This window comes from Triticum aestivum, chromosome 5B (genome assembly GCF_018294505.1).
Source record: "Triticum aestivum cultivar Chinese Spring chromosome 5B, IWGSC CS RefSeq v2.1, whole genome shotgun sequence".
Lineage (NCBI taxonomy): Eukaryota > Viridiplantae > Streptophyta > Magnoliopsida > Poales > Poaceae > Triticum > Triticum aestivum.
Window position 1 is genome coordinate 710,844,291 of NC_057807.1, and position 20,416 is coordinate 710,864,706.

General features: G+C 48.4%; 1 protein-coding gene across 1 annotated transcript; it reads right to left on the reverse strand.

Moving 5' to 3' along the window:
* Positions 1–3,083: 3,083 nt before the first annotated feature.
* Positions 3,084–19,785, reverse strand: LOC123114468 (uncharacterized). Its single transcript, XM_044535955.1, has 5 exons — positions 18,645–19,785; positions 15,519–16,070; positions 12,676–13,356; positions 11,842–12,471; positions 3,084–5,409 (listed from the first exon to the last, which is right to left on the reverse strand). The coding sequence occupies exons 1-5, from the start codon at positions 19,695–19,697 to the stop codon at positions 3,190–3,192; spliced, it is 5,136 nt and encodes a 1,711-aa protein (XP_044391890.1). The 5' UTR covers positions 19,698–19,785; the 3' UTR covers positions 3,084–3,189.
* Positions 19,786–20,416: the final 631 nt, after the last annotated feature.

A 20,416-nucleotide genomic window follows, 5' to 3' on the forward strand; every position in this document is an offset into this window, starting at 1 on the left:
ATCATCACCTTCATCATCACCAATGATCCTCTCATCGGGAGGGGGTCAATCTCCATCAACATATTCACGAGCACCATCTCCTCTCAAACCCTAGTTCATCTCTTGTATCAAATCTTTGTCCCAAAACCTCAGATTGGTACATGTGGGTTGCTAGTAGTGTTGATTACTCCTTGTAGTTGATCCTAGTTGGTTTATTCGGTGGAAGATCATTTTTTCAGATCCTTAATGCATATTAATACCCCTCTAATTATGAACACGAATATGCTTTGTGAGTAGTTACGTTTGTTCCTCAAGTACATGGGAGAAGTCTTGCTATTAGTAGTCATGTGAATTTGGTATTCGTTCGATATTTTGATGAGATGTATATTGTCTCTCCTCTAGTTGTGTTATGTGAACGTCAACTACATGACACTTCACCATTATTTGGGCCTAGAGGAAGGCATTGGGAAGTAATAAGTAGATGATGGGTTGCTAGAGTGACAGAAGCTTAAACCCTAGTTTATGTTTTGCTTCGCAAGGGGCTGATTTAGATCCACTTGTTTCATGCTATGGTTAGGTTTACCTTAATACTTCTTTTGTAGTTGTGGATGCTTGCAATAGGGGTTAATCATAATTGGGATGCTTGTCTAAGAAAGGGCAGTACCCAAGCACCTTGCTGCATCTTATTTACTTTCATTGCTTGTTACCCGTTACAAATTACCTTATCACAAAACTATCTGTTATCGATAATTTCAGTGCTTGCAGAGAATACCTTACTAAAAACCGCTTGTCATTTCCTTCTGCTCCTCATTGGGTTTGACACTCTTCCTTATCGAAAGGACTACGATAGATCCCCTACACTTGTGGCTCATCAAGACTCTTTTCTGGCGCCGTTGCCGGGGAGTGAAGTGCCTTTGGTAACTGGAACTTGGTAAGAAAAAAGTTATATAGTGTGCTGAAATTTACTGTCACTTGTTACTATGGAACATAATCCTTTGAGGGGCTTGTTCGGGGTATCTTCACCCCGACCTGTAGAGGAAAGAGTTGCTCCTCAACCTACTGAACCTACTAAAAATGTTTACTTTGAAATTCCTTCGGGTATGGTAGAGAAACTGCTAGCTCATCCCTTTACAGGAGATGGAACATTGCATCCCGATTTACACCTAATCTATGTGGATGAAGTTTGTGGATTATTTAAGCTTGCATGTATGCCCGATGATGTTATCAAGAAGAAGGTCTTCCCTTTATCTTTGAAGGGAGATGCATTGACATGGTATAGGCTATGTGATGATATGGGATCATGGAAATACAAATGTTTGAAATTGGGATTTCATCAGAAGTTTTACCCTATGCATCTTGTTCATCGTGATCGTAATTATATATATAACTTTTGGCCTCGCGAAGGAGAAAGCATCGCTCAAGCTTGGGGGAGGCTTAAGTCAATGTTATATTCATGCCCCAATCAGAGCTCTCAAGAGAAATGATTATCATGGCTTATGTGATACGGGTGCTAGTGCAAGTGCAATACCTCATTCCTTATACAAAGAAATTATGCATGATATGGCACCTGCAAAGATAGAAGAAATTGATGTTACAATTAAGCTTGCCAATAGAGATACTATTTCACCAATTGGGATTGTTTGAGATGTTGAAGTCTTGTGTGGGAAAGTTAAATATCCGGCTGATTTTCTTGTTCTTGGTTCCCCACAAGATGACTTTTGTCCCATTATATTTGGTAGACCCTTCTTGAATACTGTTAATGCTAAGATAGATTGCGAAAAGTATGTTGTTACTATTGGTTTGGGGGATATGTCTTAAGAGTTTAATTTTGCCAAATTTCATAGACAACCTCATGATAACGAATTGCCTAGTAAGAATGAAATTATTGGTCTTGCTTCTATTGCCTTGCCTCCTAATGATCCTTTAGAACAATATTTGCTAGACCATGAAAATGATATGTTTATGAATGAAAGAAGGGAGATAGATGAGGTATTCTTTAAACAGGGACCTATTTTGAAGCACAACTTGCCTGTTGAAATCCTAGGAGACCCCCCTCCACCCAAGGGTGATCCCGTGTTTGAGCTTAAACCCTTCCCTGATACCCTTAAATATGCTTATCTTGATGAAAAAAAGATATATCTTGTTATTATTAGTGCTAACCTTTCAGAGCAGGAAGATGAGAGATTATTGAAAACTCTGAAGAAGCACCGTGCTGCTATTGGATATACTCTTGATGATCTTAAGGGCATTAGTCCCACTCTATGCCAACACAAAATAAATTTAGAGAAAGATGCCAAACCAGTTATTGATCACCAACGACGGTTAAATCCTAAGATGAAAGAAGTGGTAAGAAAGGAAATACTAAAGCTTCTCGAGGCAGGTATAATTTATCCCGTTGCTGATAGTCAGTGGGTAAGCCCTGTCCATTGTGTCCCTAAGAAGGAAGGTATTACTGTTGTTTTTAATGACAAAGATGAATTGATCCCGCAAAGAATTATTACAGGTTATAGGATGGTAATTGATTTTCGTAAGTTAAATAAAGCTACTAAAAAGGATCATTACCCTATACCTTTTATTGATCAAATGCTAGAAATATTATCCAAACATACACTTTTTTGCTTTTTAGATGGTTACGCTGGTTTCTCTCAAATACCTGTGTCAGCAGAGGATCAAGAAAAGACCACTGCTGAAATGCTCTGCCACAAGTCTTGTTTTCTGACGCTCTGCTCCGCCGTTTCGTTTGCAGCTTGTCTCGGAAGCTAAGATCCCTGATTGAGGAGATTGGGCAGGGTTTGGCAGAAGAGGGCCATGCCGATCTAGACCGAAGTAGGGCACCGGTCGTCAGGCAGAGTTGCAGCAGAGCCGATCGAAACGGGGGACGGGGCATCGGTGTGCAGACCCGACGTGGATTCGTTGCCGGCGGCTCGTCCGCCTAAGGGTGAATGTGAACCGTAAATATTACACACTTGCATAATTCAGTGAGCAATGGGTGCTAATTCTTAATATCATAACAATTTCCTTGTACCTTAGCTCACACTTGCCCTTTATTTATCATGTACAGTACGACAGTTGGACAAATTAAGACGGAGGAGCAGGCAAAGTTGTGCCAAGATGGTAATAATACATACATACATACTGATTGCGGAATTAACTTTGGGATCACAGATAGTACAATAGTAGCACTCTATTACAGATTACAAACAGGAAAGTTCATGTAAATAGGCGCTTCAGGCTCGCACAAGGAGTAGATGGAGCTGAGTGTTGGGGCTCCAGCTTCAACACAGGTTTCCGATTGTTGTATTCAAGCCTGTCAACTTGCTGCTGCAAATACTGCCTGAGTTGGTCGCTGTAGGAACCCTTGAGGCACACTTCCTTGAGATTCCTTAGTTCCTCTAGCCCATAAAGCACCAAAGACGACTCAGTAGCAGAAAAGCAGTTAACCTCCAGCACCTCCACATGTTCCGTTGAATGAGGTCCAAAAACCAGCGTTAAATCGTTGCTGTTGCATTCGATCTTGACTGTGGCGGATCCGCAGGGCATGCCAAATAACCCAACGCAACCATAACGGAGCAAGCTGCCTTGAATCGGCTTGACACAAAGATGGGCAAACAAGTTTGCACATTCAATTCTACCAAGACTGTCTATGTCCTCTTGCGTTGATACTGTCAACTCAATACGAGTAAGTACAAGATTGTTCCTGAACAAGCCCCAAAAACCTTGAAAAAACCGAGGATTCCTCAAGATCCAGGTTGGGGATGCACAGACATTTCCCCCATAAAAGTTGAGGCTGTCTAGTGTCTTTGGTAGCTCGGAGATGCCATCTAAACAACACAGACCACCCTCCTGCTCAGACTCATCATAGTCGAGTCGCACTGACAAGGACTCTAAATGGCCGTGACCCGAGATGACTGAACACAAGTTGTCCCAGTTTTTCTGGCTGATGCCTGACACACAGAGATTGTGCAACTGGGTAAGCTTCTCCATATCCTTGAGGATGGCCTTCCCGCCTGCACCACTCACATTCACAATACCAAGACTATGCAAGGCCGTTAGATTCCCAAAACCTGCAGCAGGAACCTTGACACCACCGCCATAATCAAACTGCTTCTTCTTCTTCATCATCTTCTTCTTCTTGGACGACCAGCTGCAAGAATAGGATTGCACCAAGTTGCGTTCGGTCTTACTCCTCCATTGCATTGGTGTACTCGATGAATTTTCACCCTCGGCTGGTGCTCTTGCTGCTGGTTCGATTGTGCTCGTCACATCACCGTCCATGGCTGGTACTGCTACTGCTGTTTGGCTTCTGCTCATGTCATCGCGGTCAGCTGCTGCTGCTTGGCTACTGCTCATGCCATCATGGTCAACCGCTGCTGCTTGGCTTCTGCTCATGCCATCAGGGTCAGCTGCTACTGGCTGTGCATCGCCGTCTTGAGTGGTGCCTGCACACAGGTACTGAAGCTTCACCAGTTTGATGATAGCACATGACAACTTGGTTATTTTGGTGTGGCTAACATCCAGAGTCTGCAGCTGTCTCAAGCCACCCAACGAGTCTGGCATACGAGTAATTTCTTTGCATCCTCGTACAGACAGAAACTTGAGACGAGGAAGTAATTTCCCAATCTGCTCGAGGACACCATTTGTTACACCTGACGCCGTGTCCTCAAGATCAAGTACCCGAAGCAGTCTCATATTGCTGCTACCGTCCGCCGTTGAGATGAAGAATGACCTCCATTCCCCGAACACTGTCAAAGACCGTAGCCGTGACAAGTCCATGCTCTTGAACACATTCTCATCTCTGTCCCAGCTGCTCCTAATGGTCAGGTGTTGCCCCACACGTTGCGAGTTCAGGTTGCAGTGCCCCTCCAGTGCAAACACAAGGTTATCTTCCAATTGTCGTGAGATAATGTATCCATGGAAGAAACCATTGACTTGGAACACATTGTCTACTTTGCTGTCTGGATCATTGGATTTTCTCCTGTCGTCATGAGTCTGTCCTGGTGGTTCCTGGATTATGCTCAACTTGACCAACTCATAGAACAAATTCTCACCGTCTTTCTCTGCAGTAATATCAAACTTGTCCCTGGAATAACCCTCTGCGATCCACCGCCTCAGCAACCTCCCTCGCCTCACATCAGTGACTATCGGAAAGACCGAGAGATAGAAAATACATGGCTTGAGTGCATCTGAACATGCATCAAAGTAGGATTGCATCCAACCAAACAGACCCCTTAAACTATAGAATTCTGGCATAGTCTCCAGCGTACCCATGAAGTCATTATTTAACTTCTTCAGAAAATCTATGCCCCATTCACGTGCTATGTATTGTTCCCCTATAGCAGCTATTACTTTGGGAAGTCCGCCACACTTGGCCATGATAAGTTCTGAAATCTCAGTCTCCTCGGGACTCAATTGCTTGCCACCAAAAGCTACCTAATTAAGATCATGAAGTCCATTAAATTCCAACGGCATATGTACAAAATATCAATTTGGAAAACGATAATAACTCAAGAGCATCTATAACGGGAACCCCATACACGTCCCAAATGCTCGGACGGGCTGCACGGTCAGTGCCTATACGTACAAACGTAACCCAACCAGACGCCTCATATCCTGTCCAAAAGATTGGACTGACCGGTACTCCTCATACCCGTCCCATATCTGGGGCTGATATGGGAGTGCCCGGATGCGCCCAGACGCGGGCCCCACATCAAATCGACCCGCTAGGGCCCGCGCCGCCCCCCACCGATGACACCACAAATACCCCACTCCGTCGGACGAACCCTAATCAAACCCTCACTTTCTTGGTCCGCACTCGTCTTATCCGCTCTCCTCATCGCCTTCGCTTCCACCCAAATCCATCTCCTCCCCTTCGCCATGGCCAAGCCCGATCAGGACTCCGGCAGCGAGCTCGATCCCATGGACTGGGACGGTCTCGTTAAGGAGGAGGACGTTGGATCTAGCAGCGATGCACGGGACGAGGAGCTCGCGATCCGCATCACCATCGAGCACTCGAACTTGGACACTGACGGGAGCTCGAGCTCCGTCGCGTCCGCTAGCTCCTCCACCTCCCGCCGACAGAATGCGGGCCGTGGTCGCCCGACCCGCTCCAGATCCGGAGCAGGGAGGGTGTCTCCCCTTCCCCTCCGGCGCCAGCACCGCCCGGGCAACGATGGTTGCTCATGCCCGCGGCTCTTGTGCGCCTGTGCAATGCCAGAGTCGGAGGCGAAGGTGACCCAGCGCGAGACTCCTCCCTCTAGCGCGCATGCTCCATCCCGTCGACCCGGAGTAGGTGCTCCTCCGCGAGGTCGCGCTTGCTGACCACGGCGGAGTCCGACGCGCGGCACCTCCGGCGCAATAACGCGAAGGTGCTCCGCCTCACTCTCAAGGTGTCCAAGTGCCTCGCGAGGGAGAAGGAGAGCGTGGAGGCGGAGCGCCATGCGCGAGAGCAGGCCCACGCCATCCGCTGCATGTCTGGGTACATGTCGTCGGTGTCAGAGAGCACCGCCACCACCAAAGACGACGATCCTCCTGTCGCACACGCCGTACACGGAGTAGATAGACCACTGTGCCGCCGGCTGCAAGGGCAAGGGCTTGACCAAGCGGTGAACTCCGACCACCTTCGAATTTTACATTTTATCTTGTTTTATTTTCTTTGTAGTAATCTGACGAAGAATGTCTTTTGGGTCCGATTGGCACTGCCCGATGAACTATGCTCTAAATTTATTGTTCGATGTTGATATATGTTATTTTGTTTACATTGTTGCATGGATTTGGTGACTGCAAATGAAGACTACGGTTATGCACAGTGAAATATGGGCACTATCCGATCACTGTCAATGGGCATGTCCGGATGTGTCCACAGAGATGTGTAGGGACTCATATTACGAAAATTCCATATGGCTCCGTTGGTCCTCCTTTTTTTTGAAACGATAACAGGAGAGCTGTTATATTCATTTGTGAAAAAGAAGATGGTACAAGGACCCAAACTGCTTGGTTTATTAAAGAAAAATCAGATGAAAACCCAAACAACGCCTATCTAGACTAGACATAAAGCACACAAAACATACAACACGCCAGCAGGCCACACCCCACAACAACCCGGTCGGGTACTCGAGCGCCTACGCTGCTACGAAAATACACACCAAAAACCGTCGTATCAATCCGGGCTGCCACAAGCATATCCGCAAAGCTCGATGACATCAAAGAGGAACGCTATGTCCGATAGAGCAAACATATGCCGCTTCAATCCCATGAGTTTAGCAGACATAGCTTGCCTCGCGCACCTTGCATGTGACGGGTGCTTCTGCTGCTCACACGGAGATGTCACGCCAACTTCCGTCAACCACCTCGATGAGCCCTAAGTCCATCTGACCGAGTCCAACTCCAAAACGATGCCCCCAAAAGGGAACACGACACCAAATAAATGCAATAGTGTCTTCATCGTCCGATCCGGAAACTGGATCTAGGGTTTCCCCCGAAGAAGATCGGGAAGGAAGGTGAGGGTTACAACATCGATGCCTTCAACAAAGAAACGATGCCCGTAGGCGCCGCCATCGACAACTCCGGCCACCGCCGGAGTACCGTTTTCACCGGCAACCTCACCCGCCCAATCCCATGACCCGGTCAGCCCATCCGACCTATCACCTCCACGACACACAAGCACATCGTCACACCTCACCCCTACGCAGAGACGGCACGCAACATGGGCCCCCCTCTGCCAGCCCAAACCGGCCAGCTCCGCGACCACCGTGCGAGCAACAGCCCGCACCCAGCTCCTCCAACGCGCCGCCAAGACACGCGTGCACGAGCACATCAGCGCAAAGGGCGCAGATCTGGGCTACAAACACCTTCTGGCCACGCCCAACTGACCTGCCACGACCACCGCATGCATCCTCACCAGCCAATGCAACGGCGCCGCACATCACGGAGCACGCACACCCGCATGGCCCCAGGCCGCCGCGCACAGCAGTCACCACGCGCGCAGCGCCTCCCCACGCCGCGGACATCACCCACCGCGCCAGATCGACGCGGACAGGGACGCGCGCCCCGCGCTCCCTCTGCATCCAGCATAGCAGCGCAACGCCTCCGTGCACCTCCTCGCCGACAAGCCGCGCCGCCCCAAGCGCATCCGCTCGAGCCCCGTCACAAAGGGTAGAGGGCAACTTATTCTAGAAGCCCCAGAAAGCTAGCAAAAGATCTGGCCTTTCGCCGGGTGCGCTCCTCCTCAGGCAACTGCGCCTCCATGAGGATGTAGAGGTCGTCCCACGACTCATCGATAGCGTAGCGTGGTGTTGTACTCATTTCTTCCCGTGTTCTCCTTCGGTAGCATAGTTTCTACGTGACCAGGATATTCTAGGATCTGCATTGTAACAGGGTCACCTCACTTCCTTGTATCATTCAACCGTGTACTTTATTTGGTGTTTTATTTATAAAATGGTGCGAGAGCCTGTTTCGAGAAGGTCACAAAGAAATTAAATACATCAGCACGCATGCACAGGCCAATGAAGGTCGTCGGAAGTCAAAGGATCATCATGCATGCACAACACGACATGGTGTGCTGATTGGGAAAAGTGAAAATTAGGCTGTCCGTAATGGGTAGTACCGTAAGTTAGTATCATGCATTATAATACTATCTCCGCAATGCATAATATTATAGATGATCTTATTTATTGTCACGCAAGATATATAATAGTAGATATTTATGATGATATGATATTCGACCCTCTATTTTTTCATTTAGTTATGTGTCACATCATCAAAATTGCCTAATTGACATATACTACCTCCATCCTGGTTTATTGATCCTCATTGTATTCTCGTGCTAAATTTTGACCATAAATTTATCTAACAAAATGTCCATGCATGTCATCAAAAATTATATCATTGAAAACTATAATCAAATACGAATCCAACAATATAATTTTTGTTGGCATGCATTAACATTTTGTTAGTCAATTTTTTGATCAAAATTTGACACGAAATGCAATGGCGACCAATAAACCAGGACGAAGGTAGTATGGTACTACTAGTTATAATACTTCCATTACGGCCAGCTTTATGGTTGTGCCACTGTTGAGCATTGTTGTTGTCCCATCATGTCAATGGTGGGCCCCACAATTAATGGATGGAGCGGTCAACCACGTTTCCTCGTTGTTGCAGCTGACTTACAAAGTGGTTGTTTCCCTAGGGCAGGAAATGAGTCAAAGACAGAAACGAGGACTGACCTGATGGCAACTCATGGAGATGCCGCCTGGAAGTTCGTGGTTAATTTCTTCACGGCCCTCAGATAATTTGGGAAAATTTAGTAGCAGCCATCGAATACCAAATCTCGATAATGGCATTGACCTTGAGGAAGCCTCTGAACATGCTTGGAATACCCAAACCATCTCTGGTTAGAGGATATTTCCAACAACATCCAGTAGCATGGGCAGGTTTGCCAGTGCAAGTAGGAGGTGGCGGGGAGAGAGGAGGGAAGAAGAAATATGTGTGACATGATGATCAGATCGTCGGTGGCAGATTCCTACGATGGCTGCCTCATAGCATCTCGAGCCGCTTCCCCAACACAGTCTTCCCACGTGATTTTTCCGCGTCGGCGTCGAGAAAACGGTCCAGTCGCGTCCTCAGAAGCCCGTTTTTTGCCGGCTTGGACCGCAATCAGCGCCGGCAGACCCAGACCGAACCCGGCGCGCTGGGGGGCGCCGGGGCGAGTGGTTTTGGCGCGAAATAGCCGCGGGCCCACCGAGTCAGGAAGATGGGCGCTTCGTCGCTCTCATCACCTCAGTCCCCGCGGGAATCAATGTCAAGGCTGCCGCGCTGCCGCCGCCGGTCAGCCTTGCCATTGATTCCTCATCACGGGCGGCGCGTCACGGGGCAGCGCGGCGACGCCTCCCCTCCCGCCACGCGTACACACGGGCGCGGCTATATAATCCGGTGGCCTCCCTCGCCTCTAGCCACACCAGCCCTAGCCGCCGAGCTGTCCCTCTCGCCGACGCTTCTTCCCTCCCTCTCCCTCACTCCGACACCCGATGGCCGCGCGTTTCCCCGGCGACGCGGCAGCGGCCAACGGCTTCGGCCGCCGCTCGCTCCACGAGTGGGAGTCGTGGCTCCTGTTCGAGGCGAACATCCCGGCGCCACCGGACATGCGCACCGGGCCGACGGGGTGGAGGCTCAGCAACGGGGGAGTGGCCATTCCCCCGTTGCCCGACGTCGAGGCGCGCCCCGCCTACTTCGCTGCCGAGATCGACCGCGTGCGAGCCTCCCTCACCGATGAGCAACTCGCCCTTCCCCAGTACGCCGCCGACAACCACGCGGCCTGGCGGCGTACTTCGAGCGCCGCTAGGAGAAGAGGCTGGCATCCACCAACGGGGCGCCGGTGGTGGGCGGCGTGAAGAACAGCGAGGGGCGCCGCGTGTGGTGGGGCACCCCCGGCCACACGCTCGACGGCGTGCTGTCGTACCTCGAGGGCGGCAACGAACCGCTGCTGACATACCCTCCCACGGCGGCCGCCCCAGCCCACCGCCGGCGTGCCGGGCAATGGATGCCCAGGAGGTTCTGTTCCTCCTCGACTTCCTCCTCGCACTCCTCCTCACGCTCTTCTTTTCACTCCTCCGGCTCTCCGGCGTTACTCGGCGTCAAGGCCGAGCCCGACACGGAGACGCCGCTCGGCCGGCGCACTCGCAACGCCGGCATCATCATAAACAAGGGCGGCCGGCGCGCCTCCTCGTCGGCTCCTCCGCGCTTCATCAAGCCAAAGACGGAGCCGGGGCTCGCGACCGTGAAAACGGAGCCGGGGCTTCCCGCCGTGAAGACGGAGCACGGCGACATGGAGCTCAACGACGAGGCGGCCCTGAAATGGGAGCGCGAGGACTATCTCAAGATGGAGATGGAGCATAAGTGCGCCGGCCTGCAGCGCTTCGAACATCGCCGCCGGGGCCACGATGAAGGTGGCGTCGTCGTCCTCGACGACAGCGACGACGACGACGCGCCGCCACCGCCACCGGTCCGCCATGGTGACGCCGGGCAGGGGTCTAGCAGGGGCGGCCGCGCCAAGGAGGTGAGGAACGCCGTCGCCGACGGCGGCGACTACGCCGCGTTCAGCGACTTCCTTGCCCCTTAGTTTAGGCCTTTTTTTAGATAAATTTGCTATGTAAACCGCGAACATGTCTAATGTATGCCAAGTTTGCCGAATTTTAGCCGAGTTTAGCCGAATTTCGCCAAATGTTTTTTTAAAAAGAAATTTAGACGGCATCTGGGGCGGCCCTGGGGTCGACGAGTGAGAATCAACTCGCCTCCAGGTCATTTTTTTGCGCCGGCTCATCCCCAGGCGTCGATTTTACACGCCCCCTAGGAGGCCAACGGCTGGAGATGCTCTCAGGAACTAGAGCAACAAGACTTAGGATATCAGACGAGCGACCAGGAAGGCGTGTGATAGAACATCTGCCCCCATTCTGTCTCTGGCAGGCGGGACTTCCTCTTCGGCCCGTGGAGATGTATGGTTCTGTGGCTGTCGGTGTCTTAGGCTTTTGTAATTCACTAGCCGAGTAAACCAGTTAGTCCATAATTTTGATTGGAAAATTGAGTCTCACAAGAAAACACATGCATTACCCTCCCATCCTCCAAATCTGATGTGTGGAATTCCTCAAAAAATCGGAGATACATATGGGTGCTGGTCCATAACGAACATAGCTAGAATATATGAGACAATATCTTCCTTAAAAAAGAGACATGATGTCTGCACCCAATTGTATGATGTATTTTTTGCAGGAGTGTATGATGTATTTTCATATGCATATACTACTATATATATATATTAATATTAACTAGAGCATCAAGGTTCAAACTAGAATCGGTAAACATACGTACCTTTTCGAAAAGAAGAAGAGCTGCATTAGGTTCTAGACCTTGTGTGCCGACCACTTGATTTTTATCAGACACACAATATGTGGCCATATTTGTTTCATTTGAAATCACAAGAATGCATCCTTTGGTATTCTCGGGTGAGAGGGCATCTCTGATCAAGTCCCAATCACGTGTAGAGCACGGACCATCAATAACAACAAAGCATTCTTTATGCAGAAACTCACGACACTCCTGAATGTGATCCCGAGAACCGTCGTCAATCATACCAATGGTCGCAGTTTCCTTTGCTTCGAGATCATCCGAAAGAAAATCCAAAAGTAGCCGCCAACATAATTCCATCAAACTGAAGGGTTGTGGCACATCGACCCAACTGAAGGATGTAAATCTCTTTCTACTAGAAAGCATTACCTTGCTGTAGATATATCTACAGAGCACTGATTTCCCAACCCCAGGGATTCCCGATATGGATAGCAAACCAACATGAGTATAGAATGAATAGTCGGGATCATCTTCAAACAGCTTTCCAACGAGCCCAAATGTCAGGGCCCAGTCATTTGCCTCTTCCCTTCTGTTGGAGAAAAAGCGAGAAACCTCACCACTTTCATTTCCGTAGTATCCAGTGTATCCACAATCCTGCGGGTACGGTCCAGATACATAACTGTTAGAGTAACTATTTTGCGAGCGATTTTTTATTCACATTCAATCATAACAGTAAAACGAACGCCAGAAATAATAAAAATATATCCAAATCTGTAGACCACCTACCAGCAACTGTTAAGAGTAATTAAAATGAAAATGAGAGTATATGATCGACTATATATATATATATATATATACCTTTGTCATACTGCAGCTTGCGACTACTTCTTCGATGTTGATCTTGTAAAAACCTTTTCCATATCCATGTATACAGCTATCTGTACAATATGTGGCGACACTTTCTTCATTTGTCATGATAACAATAGAACTTTTTATACCCTTTGACCACGAGAAGGCATCCCTTATAGAGTCCCAATCACCTGTACAGCGCAGATCATTAATAACAATGAAGCATCTGTCTTCACTCATGAACTTAAGACACAGTTGAATTGGGTCATCCTGGCCTTCCATCATACTGACTGCTAACATTTCCTTGGCTTGGAGATCATCAGAATGGAAATCCAAAAGTAAACGCCAAGACAAGTCCACCAAATTAAATGGGTGCGGCACATCAACCCAGCTGAACTTTGTAAATTTCAAGTTAATATAGCCATCATCGAATATCCTTTTGACTATATTGTCATTTTGGCTCAGAAGCAGTTGGTAGTAGTACGCTTTTCTGATGAAAGGCGATTTCTGAGCGCCGTCTGTTCCCCACAGGGACAACACGGTACTATCTCTAAAACAGTGATGAAGAAAGCTTGCTCCTACAACATGACGAAATTGTTTGGTCCAGATGCGTGCCTCTTCCCTCCTGACGGAAAAAAGACGACCCCTCCGACAAGCCTGCTTGCCTCCAATTCCATAGATTCGAGAACCCTGTGAGAAATGCATTTGTTAGTTAAATAAATCGATTAGCACACAACTGCGTTTGAGAAATCGGTTAGTTTCATAACCCAAGTGCTATTCTACGTTGCTTCCTACCTAGCTTAGCTAAATTGTAACTAAGGGCATCTCTAACGCTGATCCCTAAATTTTCTCCGGTATCCGTCCATGGACACGGATGCGGCAGCCGTCCATCTAACACTATCTGCATACAACTCGAACCATATTTCAACGGACCGGCCGAAATTCATGCAAATCGACTGATTTTCATATAAACCGGAACACACTTATTACAATTCGACAATTTTTCATTAAAAAGAAGCAGTCAGACCTAAACGTATCCTACGGTGGCTCCCGTCGTCCACTTTCTTTGTATTCCGCATCGGCGACCACGTCCTTCATCTACCGTCTTCATGAGCGGCAGCAGGGGTTCAAGATCCGTGAAGTGAAGATGCGGCCTCCGGCGAGAAAGAATAGAAGAACATGGAAGACGGACCGGCCCACTTGAGACACAATGCCCTGCCGCCACCCATGCCCTACTGGTCCTCAGGGGAGTCCGTGTCCTATCCGTCGCTGGTGCCGATGGACGTGAGGTCGATGATGCACGTGGACGGTCCGTCACTGTCCACCTGCCACATGCACCCCCGAAAGTTGGACGACAGCGTGTAGGACACGCAGTTGGTGGCATTCTCATCCTCCACCGCCTATGCCGGCGTGTAGGACGCGCAGTTGGTTCGTGTCTGGATCTGCCACCTCTGCATTGCGAGTGGCACCTTGAGCATGCGCGGCCTCGTAGAGCGCCCGCTGCTCCGCAGCGATGTTTGGGTTTGCCGCTGCCATGGCGGCCACGGCCTCCTCGCTTGAGCGCTCGCCATAGATTTGGCCTTCGCCAGCCGGTGCTGCTTGAGGAGGAATAGGTTGTATCGATGCTCCTCCTGTGCCTGCCGGAACGTCGACATAGGAGCCGGCGCAGGCTCCTCCTCCTCCGCCATGGAGGCATCAAAGTGCGCGCGTGCTTGCTCCATGGTCAAGCCAGCATGCACAGGCGCGGGTTTGGTGCGATGTCGCATCCCTTCTCCATCATAGGGTTGTCGTCGGAGACCTCGGGCAAGCTGGCTGGCATGCCATGCTCGATACACCAGGCATGACAGGTTTGCCAGACGACTGCAAGGGAGGCCACCCCGTGCTTCTGCTCCGATGACATGCTCTCCCACATAGCGCTAGAGCTTGCAGTCATGATGGATGTGGTGCAAGGGAGGAGGATGTGGAGCGGATATGTTGTGATGTGGAGTTTAGGTGGGTGTGGCCGCCTTTAAATAACGGATTCTGGTGAGGCCAAGCATCCGGCCGGGTTCATCAATGCGTGGCGCTGGATTTGGTTCCTCAGTCGACAAGCCTTCTTAATTGCGGCATGGGGGGGGGGGGCAGGCTTGAACGGGCATGGTAGATATCAATCCCGTCTCCTACAGTAAACGTCACTCCAACATTGAACACACGCGTACACCGAGCACACGGCGCTCTCCGTCGACACCAGCGAGAGGTTGTGTTTGCTCTAGGCCAATGTCAGTGTTGAGCAGCCGCTCTACATTGACACGAATGCGGGCAATTGGCGCTGGGCGGGAAAGCACGCCAACGAGAGAGGAGGGGGCGTGGCAGCGGTCCGGAATGCACCCCCCAACACACACACTTTGTTTCCGCTTTGTCAACTTTGGAGATGCCCTAACAGCATTCTGATTTCGACCTATCTCTGCAAAATCTGACTCAACAGTGAATGGCACCTGGGTCCAATTCAGCCAGGGATGCATACTTTTTACTCCCTCCATCTAGGTGAGTAAGTCATCTTAGGTTGTGCACCGTGACCAAGGAGGAGGGGAAAACGAGAGAACTTAACGTTCATTTGTTAATCAATAGCATTGCATGCAATGAACTAGCCACTGCATGTCGTGTTTGGTAGTCTCAAGTCATTAAAAACATGCACACCCCACATCTCTTATTGGTTGATATGTCAAGAAACAAGAAACGAGATAGAATTTAATGCATCGCGCCTAAGTGTTTTGGGATTATTTGGTTTTCATAAGATGACTTACACACCTAGACGGAGGGAGTATCTATAAGTAACTGAGAATAAAATGCTCCTGCGATATACTAATGCATACCTTTATCAAGTGACGGAGCATGGAGTCGGATTCCAAATACTGGATGTTGATTGCTCGATCTTCCTCATCTACACAATATCTTGCTAGTACACCTGCGTCTGTTACACTGGGATGTGTAATGGCAAGAATACAACCATTAGTAGACATGGATAAGAAGGTAGATTTTATCGAGTCCCAATCATCCTTGTTTTCCAGACCATTAATAACTACGAGGCACTTGTATTCTTGTAGAAACCTCTGACACCGTTGAACTACACCTTGGTGTCCCATCCTACCCACTGCTGCAACTTCTTGGGCGACAAAATCATCACCATGGAAACTCAGAAGAAGACGCCGGGAGAAGACATCAAATTTAAATGGACTGGGTACCTCGACCCAGCTGTGTTTTTCAAATTCTACTCCCTCGTTCTCAAATGCTTTCGACTTATGGGTTATACTGGTGTACACGCTATCAAGGATAGTAGTTGATTCACTGTTGCCCCAAACGGAGACCACACCACCACATCTTAATTGCCAAATAAATTCGCTCATATCACTGCGACAATCAGGAACCTGCACACAACCAAGAAATGGAATTTTAAATCACAGGCCAATCATGAAGTTAACATTTTAAAACGTTGGTGGGTAATATGCACATCCAAATTTATTTAAAGGAATTTCATATTTCAACTCTAACCTAGTTACTTGGCTCACTTTATTTAGAGAGAATTATTACTACTTGGATTTTTACCTCTGTCCGACTTTCAAAATAAAATAAAAAATCATGCCTACGTATAAAGTACGAAAAAAATCTGAGAATATTCATACATGTAGCTTCGTGAGTTTAAGCACATATTTTTTAATCAATGATCGGTTTAAAAAATAACTTATATTTTAAACCCAAATTATATGTCTATACTCCATCCCATAACATACATGTACGACTATTCTTAAAAATTGTAGGCACAGTTTTAGCTTTCTATTAGGGTTCTTACAATTGGGACCAACAATTACGTTCATCTGGCTGATCTGATGTGTCAGATCTATCAATACTAGCATACAATATGAGTCTCCGTCCAGAATTAACTGTCAGTTAATTCTGGAATGAGGGAGTAGTATTTTTTGGCCAAAGGGCACAATGAAGAAAAAAAAATCGATGAGCAAAGAGTTCGATCCATCCCTTGTCTCATCCATGTGCCTACGCAGTACGTCTACGCTAGGGTCTGTGAGACTGTCAGACTGCCAGTTGCCCACGGCTATATCTGGCCGTGGGCCGGGCCTAAAAAAGCCCATGGCAGAAAACTGAGGCCCAAGCCCTCCCAGGCCCTACCATCGGGCCTACTTTTCAAGCCCAAGCCCAGCCCATCTGGTAAAAAGCCCTCAAAAGCCCTTAGGGCTTAGGGCCGTGGGTCGGGTCTCTTCCTTAAAATGCCCCGTCCAAGCCCTGCTGGTGGGCTCAAAACTTAGGCCCAAGCCCGGCCCACAAGCAAGCCCATCGGGCCTAGGCCCTGGATTTTAGGGCCGGGCGTGAGATGGCCAGGACTACCCGCGGCCATCTGGGCACTCAGCAGGAGCAGGCAGCAGAGGTAGCATCAGTCCTGGCACGGCACACGCTCATGAGGACATAGCACCGCCGCAACGCGCTGCGAAGTTGCTCCACTCGGCAACCGGCTCCATAACCGGGCCGCCAACCAGTTTCAAGTGCTTGCGGGGGAGGAAGAGCAACATTGACAGGACACGGGGGCAGCTGAGGAAGAAGAACGATGAGGAGGATGAGTTGGGGTGCTGGTTTGTCGAAGACAGCCTGACAGGCGTGCGGTGCGGTCTGTTGACCAAGAAGTTCTTGGGGGCTGCATGGCTAGTCGGCTACCATGAGGGACTAGCAAGACACGGATCGGATGAGCGCCAGGTGTGCCGGCGGACCACGGACTACCGGCAATGACCGCGGTTCCCTTGCTGGTGAAGGCCGTATAGAGGAGAAAACCCATGGTGAGCTGATATAGACCAACGACAAGGCGTAAAAAAAATGGCGATCCTCGTGGATTAAGCCATTGCTGTCGTGCGCCAAACTACGCGGAGCAGCCGGACCTGGGCGCATCTGAACACGCTCTCTCGCTCAAAATAAAATTGAAACTGTAATATGCTAATGTAAAATATCCATAACACCCACGCGGTAGACGGTTGATCTATCCCGTTACTACTCTCCTTGGTACCACAATTAAGGCTTAACTAGTTTTGTGGCAAGCTATATGATAGACACAGTTTTACCTCAATCATATATATATCGGTAGACGGTTGATCTATCCCGTTACTACTCTCCTTGGTACCACAATTAAAACCGTTAAATGTTTAGCAAGGCTTAACTAGTTTTGTGGCAAGCTATGATAGACACAGTTTTACCTCAATCATATATATAGGTAATCTTTAGGAGCGTGATTTCATATAGCAGACCACAACTTTTATCTCAATTATATCATAAGTTCTTCATAGCTTATGTTTACTTAAATGGATCTAATAACATCTCAAAAACCTCTTGATGCATTTAAAAATGCAAGAAATTATTTATAAGACACACTACGTATATTTATACTTGGACATGCCAATTTCATGTACCCATTACCTAGAATATGTCCAAACCATATTACGTCCTTTTTTTCTTTGGCATGGATATTACGTCCCATTGACAACTCATTTCAGACTACAGTATAATAAAAAAATATGAAAGTATTTATGGGATAAATCTATGCATGAGTTATATACATAGCGATCCAAAGAGAGTAATCAACACGACACGGCCGAGCTTCGCACAAGCACACACACGCACACAGTAGTACTCCCTCCGTCCCATAATATAAGAGCATTTACACTAGTGTAAAAAACGCTTTTATATTATGGGACGGAGGGAGTAAGTAGTTAAACTATTCCAAGTGATATGGACGCCAAGGTAAAAAATTATTAGAGCAGTTGGTTGGACGTAGGAGCAAAAATATGAAGGTCCAGTAATTGTGAGTGGAAATAATTTAAAACATGGATTACCCCGGGCATATGGAAATTGGCATTCTGATTACGCCCTCAATATACAGATGTTCTATTATTATAAACAACTAGTTTAACCAAATAGTGGATAGTGCTAGCTTAACTGCATACCTTGTTGATAAATGCATAAAGCGATTGACCATGAGAGAACTTTCTGAGCTCCGCTACCTGGTACGACTTCCACAAGCAGGAAATCGCCAGCCCCAATTGCTGTGTTGACACGACTATCCGGCTGCCATTGTTAGTGTCCGGCAGATACTCTCTGATGTCATCCAACTCTGCCGCAGTGCGTACATCTTCCAAGATGACTAGATACCTATGCTCTTTCATATGCTGCCTGAGGTGAGAACGCCTAGTGCTCCTTTGCCGCAGTGTGTTGAACTGAGCGAGAAAGCTCTTGAGGAACTCGTCAAGGATAAATGGATGTAGCAGCTTTACCCGTGCACAGATACTGAAATCTTGGCGGATTTGTGGATCATTGTACGCCTCCCTAATAACATGTGTTACCCCAAGATGTGCAACCTCTTGACTTCCCCATAGGGAGATGACTTCAAGGCCACCCCCTCCTCTGATGATCAGCTTCTTGAGATCATCCGTGCCGCATCGCTTCCTCCCCGCTTCCTCCCACACCTTGCATAGGATACTATGCAATGTTGGTCCTGCGCTGGCCGGCTTAAGCTCTACTGCCGGAGTAGAGACAACAGTAACTGCAGAGTTGGAGCTGGAGCCGGAGTCACTTATGAGGTTGTAGCGTGTGTTCCTCTGGCTTACATCCTCCACCCTGGTCTTGAGCCGCTTGATGTCTGCAACCGCCACGTCCAGGGGCAGCGGCGGCCTTGTGATGCAGATGACGGACGAGGTGAAGCGCCGCACCCAGTCCAAGCGCGACGGTTTGTCGAGGTGGATGACGAACTCAACGCAGTCCTCGACATCGAAGGCCAGGTCGCGGAGCTGCTTCACCCATGTCCGTACCACCGTGTTGTTGGCGCGCTCGGCGTTGGCGACGCCGAGAAAGGACTGCATCATTTGAAATTCCCCGGTGATGAACACCAGGTCGTCCTGAACACGCACCCTCTGCTTATCCTCCTCCTCGATCGCCGACTTCACCCTGCTTAGCGCCCCCTCCACCGCCGACTTGGTCAACCCAAGCGCGAACTCCGCCATTGCTAGTTGCTCGATCTCCCAGCCTCGCTTAGCTTGTCTGGTTGTTTTCTAGCTCCTTAATTGAAGCTAGCAAGTGATTTGTGCAGCAGCTCAGCCGGGGACGCATGGGATTATAAAGCTATCAAGCGAAGCAAGGCACATGGGGGGCCCATGGTGTTTGGATATTTTTAACATATCCTCTCTCCCTCTCAAAACAAGTGTCATTACTTTAGTTCTAATTTAAACTAAAACCGCGGCACTCATTATAAAATGGAGCGAGTAGTACACTTAATTAGCTGCCAACCAGATCATAATTCGATACAGAAGGAAAAAACTCACAGGTCAGATTTTTGGGAACACTCATCAGACATTATACTTCTAGACTTGGCTCGAGGTCCCAATTAAGAAACTGATTGAATTTAGTTGATCGATATAGCCTTCAACACATATACTCCCTCCGTCTTCAAATAAATAGCATCAATTTAGTACAACTTTTATATTAAAATAACAACACTTATTTTGGGACTGAGAGAGTATATGATTAAATAGGTAAGGATACATATGATTAGTCACGGCCAGCCAGCTTAAACAATAGACATACACACACCAGCACAGTGAATTATAAGATCATGTGATTAGGTAGATAACGACATGTAATTAGTCACGGGCCGGCTTAACAAAACACACACACCAACACGGTGTATTCTATAGTCATGTGATTATGTAGATAAGGACGCGTG